Source organism: Montipora capricornis, chromosome 10, assembly GCF_036669925.1.
Source record: "Montipora capricornis isolate CH-2021 chromosome 10, ASM3666992v2, whole genome shotgun sequence".
NCBI classification, from domain to species: Eukaryota; Metazoa; Cnidaria; class Anthozoa; order Scleractinia; family Acroporidae; genus Montipora; species Montipora capricornis.
In genome coordinates, this window is record NC_090892.1 from 35,977,262 (window position 1) to 35,987,261 (window position 10,000).

At 37.9% G+C, this 10,000-nt stretch overlaps 1 protein-coding gene across 1 annotated transcript in view; it reads right to left on the minus strand.

The window, feature by feature from the left end:
- The window catches only part of LOC138018717 (uncharacterized), a 69,505-nt gene that overhangs the window by 41,977 nt on the left and 17,528 nt on the right, over positions 1-10,000 (minus strand). The window contains exons 4-5 of the mRNA XM_068865402.1: positions 6,322-6,399; positions 5,563-5,718 (exon numbers count right to left, since the gene is read on the minus strand). Coding sequence (XP_068721503.1) covers positions 5,563-5,718; positions 6,322-6,399 — 234 coding nt within the window. The remainder of the gene's footprint in view (positions 1-5,562; positions 5,719-6,321; positions 6,400-10,000) is intronic.

Sequence of the window (10,000 nt, forward strand, 5' to 3'; positions counted from 1 at the left end):
AACAGATGATAGCCAATCAGCCATAGAAGAGAATTCAGCGTCTCTGCACGATAAACGCGATGGGCTGTTAACCAAATTAGTTGAGGTTGTTGGGGAAAAAAACATTGAAGAAGGCTCATTCCTGGACGAAGAAAAAGCGTGTAAGAACTATGTGAAAAAGTTCAAAGACAAAAGAGTAGAGCATGGCCACAGGTTTAAAACTTCCCAGGAAATAGCAGATGAACTAAGTCGTATTTACGAAGAGGAAGATGACAGTTATGATAAAGCTTTTGAAGTTATGTTTGAAGGAGATGAGAGTGACAATGACGATGCGATAGACACAGAATGGGTACCAAGCGATTGCGAACTGGACGAACAAGAAAATGTCAAGAACAGAACCAAGGAAGGTAATTCCTGGTGGATTTTTATGGTTGGTTGATCGATGTAGATGGAGGATACCGTAGAACAAAAATGGCACAGCAATACAAGTCACAAGTACAAAGTGTCATCAGAAGGTTGAAACTCAACGAAACGGCTACCAAAACAGCTAACCCTAAACCACCTGCAATGTATCTGCTTTTGCTACCGGGAAAGTATGGTGTAAAGCTTTTGAAGACCTGGCTCTCATATGCCATGGATAAGTACCAACCTGGAACTGTCAGATCCTATCTGATGAGTTTACGACTCTTTTACAAATTTCTGACTCAAGAACAAAAATCTGACCTACCTGATGTGAGCGTGGATACACTAAATGCACGCAGAGATTATATGATGTCATGGTCAGGTGCCCAAAAAAAAAGGTCCTGAAGAGAAAGCTAGAAAAACAAGACGAAGATTTCAGGAAACTCCTTTCTAGCGAGAAACTTCATCAAGTCTGTCATGGAAATCAACATGTAAATGCCGTCAAACAGCTTGCTGTCACATCAGTGAAAACACACGGTGGAGAGAATGCCAGCAGGATGCTGAGTGACAAGTCCCACTGCGAGGTGAGAGACTGGCTAATTATGCATCTCCTTATTGACAACAGCGGAAGAAGTGGTGTTCAAGCTAACATGACAGTAAGCGAATTTAAGGAAGCTGTTTACTATCCTGGCACTGAAGAAGACAATGCGAGATATAGGGTGGACAGAAAAGAACACAAGACAGCTGGCGTATATGGTGCGGCGAACGTCTGGATATACGATGACATACATTCTACATGTACCTGAGGACAGTGAGAAGCCAATTTGTTACACCAGATTCCCATATAGAGTTTGTGTTTGTGTCGAGTAAAGGTTTGCCATTGACATCATCACAAGTTTCCACTTGCGTTTGGAGAACCTTCCAACGAGAGGGAATAGAGTTCAAAGGAAAGATATCTGCAAAAATAATCCGGAAATCCCTTGCAACTGGAATGCACGTTCACATGCCTGAAGAAAGAGATCATTTAGCCGCACTTTTGCAGCACAAGAGGCAAACGCAAGAAAGATACTACACGAGTAAACAACAAAGTAAAGGAAACTGATCTGGGAAGAAAAGCAGTCAAGAAACTCGTTTCTCTTCAGACAAGTGAAGGTACTCAGGCAAAGAACGAAACATCTGATGCGTGGACAACAGAGGAAACTGAAGAGTTAAAGAAGCTTTTCCAACCAGAGATAGAAACAGGCTCTTTCAAAGAGAACGATGTCAGTGAAAAACTGGTGCAATCAATCATGCTAAAACCCCGTTCCATCAACGCAGTTGTCCTGAAGCTCCGTCGACTAAGAGCAGACCATGTTAAACAGTTGGAGCCCCCTAGTGAGCAGCTGACCAGCAACGAGAAGGTCCTACGCTTCCTGAAAGAAGCAGAATTTCAGAATGAGCCTTCAACGTCGAGCACCATGTCTGTTTGAAGCCAATCCTCACGATTTTGGAGAAAGTTCACTGATGAACAGACAAGACACCTACTAAGTTTAACAAAGGACCTCGTAGACAGTAACGCGATAAAGAAGGAGGTAGTTTGGCAGAGGGTGGTAAGAGATCCAAAAGCATTGGAGCTTGGCCTAATTAGCGGAAAAGAAGATGATAAGGAAATCCAAAGGGCTAAACAGCGCCTTACCGATAAAGTGCGTCAGGAGACAAAGAAAGGATGACAAAGTAAGAAAAAGTAAACTGAACTTGGAACGCACTGGAAACTAGCTTGATTGACCGTTTTAATGCCGTTTTAATACTTTTTTTTTTGCGACGGTAATGTTGTTCGAAAAAGTATAATTGTATAATTTCTTGTATAATTCTTCGGTTGGGATTTCGTTAATGTTTCGCTTTGGTATTTCCGCTTGATTATTAGTTCATACACCACGCAAGTGACAAGCACAGAAAGAATTAAAGATGATGTACGGTTTTACGTTTTCAATATTTCGATTGCTTCGTATGTTATGATACTATATGTGACCCTTCACGCGAAAAGGGGGCTTATGAAAATTTCACGATGATGCCGATTTCACGGCAGACAACCGTGAAATTATATAAAGCAAGATTTCGAGTGTGAGAGAACCATTGACGTGAACCTTTTGATGCTCATTAATTTTTGTCTACCAAAAAGTTGACTTAAACTTAACCGAAGAAACATGCATGCCGGTGAATGGATTTTGCGAGCATGTGAGTACTGAGCATTTTCCGGCAAGGACGAGCAGTGATCCAAACATCTTTTCGAGATCGCCAAGCAGAAAATGAATTATGAGAATTAATCTTTGGGGCAACTTGGAAAATCACAGCAACTCGCTTTATAGTATGTTTTTAAGTGCGCCAAATGGTGCGACTAACCGCTCAAAATTTCCCTTAAAATCCAAACCTATTACGAATACTTTTTCCTACTTTTTCCATACGACAAAATCGAACAACATTAGTCCCCAAAATTTGCCACCACTTGTAACAAGATTTTCTGAACATTTTCATCAAGGTTTGTATTTCATCGAAGTGAAGATGTTGTACTCTTCGCACGAAATGTTTGCCTTTCATTTGCATGCACAGTATTCTGTAAATATCAAACTTGTCATGCACTGTACAGTAACCAGTAACTTTCTCGTGTTACTTTTAAACCGCATAAGCTTGAGCAAAATCAAGAATGCAGGCCGACGGCGGCAAAAATATTCCCATAAATTAGCTGAGGCTGGTTAAAACCGCAGAAGGGATTTAAGATCCACATCGGGGATGTCAATTTCATTGCGTATTTTTGACCAAACCGTTGATTACATGCAGAATTGGGGAGCATCCCTTGTATGGTGTCTAGTGCGCTTTTGGATGCTTCCCTCTCCTCCTACACTAATTTTTTGCAGTGTATTTGATTGTTTATACTACAGGAGAAACTGTAACAAATAAACTGTTTTGCTCGGTAGCGTAATTCGTCTTAGGCGTCATTTTCATCCACATTACAGATCGTCGTGCCATCAACAAAGCAAAACAATCGTACCAACTTCCATTTCGCCGAAAATAACGAAACGGCGCCCCATAAAAACTTAAACCTTTGCACAGAATAGAAGATATAAATACCATTATTCGATTTCCGACGCAAAACATTGTTTATCTTGTTTACCGCAATTTTAATTCCAAAACCAGACCACTAAATTTTCCTGTTATTCTAAATGGCGTTGCAACAATTTCACGGCGTGAACATAAGTGAGTTCACGACGTGACTTCATTATTTTCACGGTCTTCGATTCCACGCCGTGAACTTTTTCACTCAGCAGAGTATTTTACTCTAACGCCAGAGGATTTTACTCGTCAATGGGGAGCCCCTCAGGGGTGAAAGGGTTAACAGCTAGATTCACTCCGAGACTATGTCCCCGTTAACCCTTTCCCTCCTACGAGTGACAATTATAGCTTTTACTCTGTCTAACGCCAGACGATTTTACTCGTCAATGGGGAGCCCCTCAGGGGTGAAAGGGTTAAGGGAATGATCGATGTTTATCATTTAGAAAAAAGGACACACTTTCACTATCAGCATGTAAAACCAGCCTTGAAATATAAGCTTCCTACGTCCATCTGCTATTGCTTAATGCATCATAGAGGAAACGAACTAGCTTGGTATTTCAATCTGCAGCCAATGCTATTCAAAGTATAGCGCGCAGCGAATAAATACCGAAACAAAATGTAAAGTGCTGATAAATCGAGCAACAGGTGGGCACCAAGCAATCACAAATGGAGCACCATGTTGGTTTAAAGTGTTGTAATCATACATGTACATGTACAGTGAAAAGAGCTTGTGAACTATATGTGCCGATCTGAAACTGGGCGTATTGAAAACTGGGCTAAAGCCTACAATAAAAACAAAGCTAAGCTTGCATTGGAACTGCCGTATGCACTAATTTAAAACTGAACTAGGCTTACACTGGAAACAAAACTAAGCCCACATTGTAACTGAGTTATAAGCTCATTTAAAACTGAACTAGGCATTAACTGGAAACAAAACTAAACTGAAAATCTTTAAACAGCGTGCTCCACTCTAAGAATAGCTAAAGTTATCAGAAAAAGGCAAGGTGTAACAGAGCAATCACGGCTTGAACTTGCTACCAATACTGTCTCAGTTATTTTAACTTAAGCGCGAAGCAAAATACGTTTTGTGCTCTGTGCTTACAACAGTCAACAATAAATAGAAAAGTTACAAAACAGGTTTTTTTTTGGCCATATACTGATGTAACTAAGGATAAAATGTTGTAGCATGTTATGCAGCTTTAAATCAACACATAAAGGATATTTTTTTCACTGCATTAAGTGTTCGTAATTGTTTAAATCACTACCTTATAAGAGTAACCGCGTTTCACAAAAGGTTTTCCTTAGAGTTTTACAATATATATGAAAATTTAAGATTCTGCCATGGTTTAGCTTACATAAAGATATAAAATCTATGCCTAAAAAAAGCAATCTGTTACTGATTAAGCAGCCTATACGCAGAAACGGGTATTTGCTACAAAAAGTGGGTACTTGCTACGTCCAATGGGTTTTTGCTACCAAATGGATTTTGTGTAATAAATACGTTTAATTGCAACAAGGAAAAATATTCCCGACCTTCTCAAAAAATCTTGACATGTTAGGTCTAGTTGATATTGTATGTTAGAACGGGGTTTTGTGCGAAAATAAGCATGGTGTGGAAAGTAAAATGTTTTATACTCCAGAGGGGTTTTGTAGTAATAAAAATGACCTAGAAGACCTTTAATACCCTGCATTGTTTTTATTTTTGCGAATTTTTGGATGGATGTACCAAAGATTGATTATTTGCTACATTGATCGTGTTTAGATGAAGATACTGACGGCTAATTTTGTAGTGGTTAGAAACTGACAAGAGGTATGCTATTATAGTGAAAGAAATAGGGGTAATCAACTGTAAAAGATGAAAGTGTCAGATTACATGTATTAGCGTAAAAAAAGAAAAAAAGAGATAAGGTAGCAGGTACTCAGTCATGAATCTAGAGAGAGAGAGAGAGAGAATGAAATAAAGTTAATGATAATGTTAGTCAACCTTTAGTTACTGAAAAACTAAGTACGCAGGAAATTAAGTGCAACATGCACGGCATATCAATACTGAGGGGTTTGTCAAGTGCTGGTACATTTTTGTACTTTTGAACTTACCAGTATATTTGCTTCCTTGTGATGTTCTTGCTGTACTTGGTGTACTTTTTCTTCCCTGTGCTCCAGATGTACCACTGACAGTTGAGAAACTAGGCGGTGAACTCACCAACCCAGCGCTAACACAAAAGGCCCCAACTGTTTCTGCTTCCTGATTTTCTATTACAAAATAAGAAACTCTATAACAATTATCTTTAAACTTGGTGGTGTAATCACCCCTGACCAACAGGACAAGTGCCAGACGAGTGTTCTCAATCAAAAGATACATGTAACTCTAATTTCACTTTAAATGTTTTTGGGGCAGTCTAGTTGATTAATGTTTCAATTAAATCTCTCTAGAAGCTAACAAAATCTTTGAAGGTTCCAAATTCCAAAAGGTTCAAAACTTTTTGTATCAATAATGCATGGAAGCAAAACTTTGCAAGAGGTTTAACAACTATTATGCTCTTTCCTGTGATGGTTCATAAAAAAAATTTCTGTGTATACAGATATCATGCCCCCCTTATACCCAGATAAACCAGAATCAGCCAGTTTTTGGCTTAGTTTCCTCCCCTTAAATGCTCACAAAGATAAGGTCAAAACACCCTGCAGTGGCAGGATGACAACAACGAGCAACGTTGCAGAGTGGCTAAGTACATGAAATAAGTGTTGCAGATTCGATGTTCTGTAGTGCAGAACATTGAGTTCGAGGTTGTTGTAAAATTTTCAATTTATGATCTTACCTGGTTGGTCCGTTACTATTTTCATTTTATTATTAGTTACCAAATGTGTGATTCCTAGCATCATGAAAGGGAAGAGTCTTTTCTGGTTCACCACCTACGCCATCACACTCCACATCACCTGCTTTAAGAAAGACCCATTCTAAAAATCAACATTATTGTGGCAGATTCTTTGCTGCAGGTGGTTGTTCTTGATAAGAAGTCATGTACATGTATTTTTATCATTATCAGTAAAAAGTCAATAAGTGATCAATACACTATCTTGTCGTGACACTCGCCTTGCAAAGGCCAAGAGAATTCCGAATAACAAAACCTGGGGGTTACCCAAGAAAGGCAGGAGATGTTCAACCTTTAATTTGACCATTACGGATGGTGCCTACTATTGTTACTGTGCATACATGTACATTCTGCGCATCTTCAGATACTCGGATTTCCTTTCGGTGACGCTTACTAATGCAGGAATATTTTTGCAAGGCTTAAATCTAAGCAGAGAAAGTACATGTAGATCTTAATAAGTACTCTTGGTATCCAAAAAGAAAATTGGGGGTAACCATGCATTCTTTAGGGATAATTGAGCTTCACTGTAAGAAAGAACACCATAAATTGCTTTGAATTCTAGAGCTTTATACAAATATTGTTCACGAATTATTTTTGAAAAATGCGTGGTTACCCCCAATTTTCTTTTTGGATTTCAATAACAATTGGAAAGATCTACCTTTCCTGCACAATCATAAATCGGGGCAAAAATATCTTTGAATTAGTAGGCACCGTCCTTAAAAGAGTTTTCCAGCCAATGACATCTGGGTTAAATCCTTTAAAATAAGTCTTGCTATTATATCTCTCAGATAGTACGCGCGCTGTGATTGGCTAAATTAGTGGGTCGTATTCTACAGTACGGCCTGCTGTACAGCTTGCTAAATTTAAAATTTCGATAAAACATCATCTAGCGAGTTTTTCATGTCATTTCTGTTGCATAAACTTGTACTGAAAACTGTTTGAATCTTGCAAGCAACTATTTCAAACTTAACAGCCAAGAAGATTTAGTTTTTGGAATTTTGGCACGGCAATCTTTGTGGCAGTTGAACCTTCCGCTTGACTTTGACGCCGGATTAACCTCAGAGATATAATAAATATCTTACTAACCTCGTTTTCTCGGTCCGTACTGTAAGTTACGGATCCTCGTTTTTTCCCGTTGATTTATGGCCCGCACACTTCGTGCTTGGGCCATAAATCAACAGGGAAAAAAGTTGGTCCGTAACTTACAGTACGGACCTCGAACTCGGTTAGTAAGAGGTATTTATCTGCCTATATACATGAAGGTTCGTATGGCCTCATTTCCAGATTCATAAATACAAGCCAATTATTGGACGTTCTCATCTTTTGCATGTTTTTTGGCTGCTTTTGGTTTTCCTGTCTTATCCAGTTTCCTCAACCTCGTTCACATTAAATTTACATTAATTAAGTGTCCCTGTGACCAAAAAATTAATTCTTATTTTTCTTTGGATTTTAACTAAACACTTAGCAACCTGTATATTTTAAATGAAATTTTCCTATTTAATGGTCCGCTATTACTACATTGTACATGTACATTTTGTAACTGTAAGATGGATCGAGGAGAAAATGATGTCAAAGGCTCACTTAGTTTTAAAAGAATGCAATGCGTGTGTATGTTGCAGTTAATTTCTATTTTCAACTAGTTAGTTTTTTTTTTTAACTAGGTGATTTTATTTCCAACCAGTTAGTTTTTTTCTAACTAGGTGATTTTATTTTTAACTAGGTAATATTTTTTTATCTAGGTAAAATTTTCAAAACTGGGTAAACTCTTTTTCTCTAGTGCTATTAAAGGCCAAAAAATTTTAGTGATTAAGGTCAAATGCTCAGCTGAGTGATTTGGGTTACTGAGCACTTATTTTGAATGATTAGCTTTCATGTAAGGTTAGGGAGACTGCCTGCATTTTAGGAATTAGGGTTAAGCTTTCATTTTAGTGATTAGGGTTACGCACCATTTTATTTGAAACAGTTAGCATACCAGGAGGCGTATGACAACTGCAGACTGTCTATAAATATTGCTGATATTAAACAGTATTTAAGTCTAAGCACCCATTTGATTAGCGCTGATAAGCAGTATTAAAGTCTAAGCAACCATTTAAAAATACTTAGCTTTCAATAACTGAGTTAGGATTCATTTAGTCTGCAGTCAGTGTACAAGTGCAAGACACTGCATTCCATGCATGGGATTGGCATGTATTGTAGTGATTGGAGTAATCAATTATCTGAAGTGTTTAGTCTAAAACAACGGTTGTCTTGGTCATTGGGTTAAGAATATTGCTCCCTGGTTATTGGAAGTACATGTAAAACATTCTTTCACTTGTAGGATAAAGGGGTTAGATTGTAAAGAAGCTGTGGTGCTGTGTCGGTGGGAAAGTGAAGTAAAAGAAAGGGTTTATCAAGTGAAGTTGATATGGGAAATTGACCACTGTGAAGAAATTTGAAAGCTGGCATTTTGATTGTTAGCCCTTCCTCAGAGCTAAACCCTTTTTTTGTCTTTCACATAGTAGGACTACTTTTTGAAATGAAAAAATAGTGATATTTTTTTATGATTCCTTTGGAAATATAACTTGTTTAATACAAGATTGATAAATATTTCTCTCTCAGATTTTCAATTAATTATTAGAGCAGTATACTACCGGAAAGTAACTACATTACAATAACGTTACAATGGTATTATTATTTGGTACTGCTACAATATGAATAAACTTCAATTTACCTTGAAAGAAAATTTGTTTACTCATTTTGCAAAATGGCCTGTTTACATGCTACAGATCCAATCTAGTGGGAGAAATAAGTGATTGGAGTTTTCCAAACTTGGTCACTACTCTGGCAGAATGTTTTTTTTATATCAGTTACTTTTCCTAAAAGCAACTACTGTTTTTCGCACTTGTGTCCTCTGTGAGAAATTCGACTATGTACTTGGGACAAGATTTGTTTCTGCTCAGATCGATCTTCGTTTCCTGACAGGCCGGGTTTCTTCTCTGTTTTCTTTCAAGAAACGTTTGCCCTTCTTGCAAAAATCGTCTTTGAATAACAAGTTATTTGCAAATCTTTTCAATTCCTGTATTTCTCCATAGAAATCGATTTCATTTACGCTATTGCATTGGCGTGACTCCTCCATTTTATCAGTGCTAAATAAATTAAAGTTTGGACCGAGAGTGGCCTGAGATGAATAATAAAATATTTAATTATAAATTATGATGAGAGGTTTGCTTGCGTTTGCTTGTGTGGTCAAGTGGATAAGAGAGTGGACAGCAGATCCAGAGATAGTGGTTCAAGTTCAAGTTCGGATGAGTGAAAAAAAAAGTCTTGACAAGTATGGATTGTCTGTAAGAAGTGCTGTAGAAGGGGGTGGGCATAAGGGATATCCAAGGGGGAAGGTAACTGGAAGGTAAGGGGGGATACATCCGTGAAGAAAGTGTGGGGTAGGATAAGGGATAATGGGGGAAGATGAGGGACGGGTTGGACAGGTAGAACGGAGAAGAGCAGAGTTTCGTTCTTCTTTCATACCCCCTAAAAAACCAAGCCCCTGTTTTTTAACTACACCCCTAAAAAAGGAAAATCCCTTTCTTAGACAGCTGATTTTAAAAAACCTAGCTAAAAAAAATTACCTAGTTAAAAAAAAAATTACCTAGTTAAAAAAAATTAACTAGTTAGAAAAAAAAATTAAC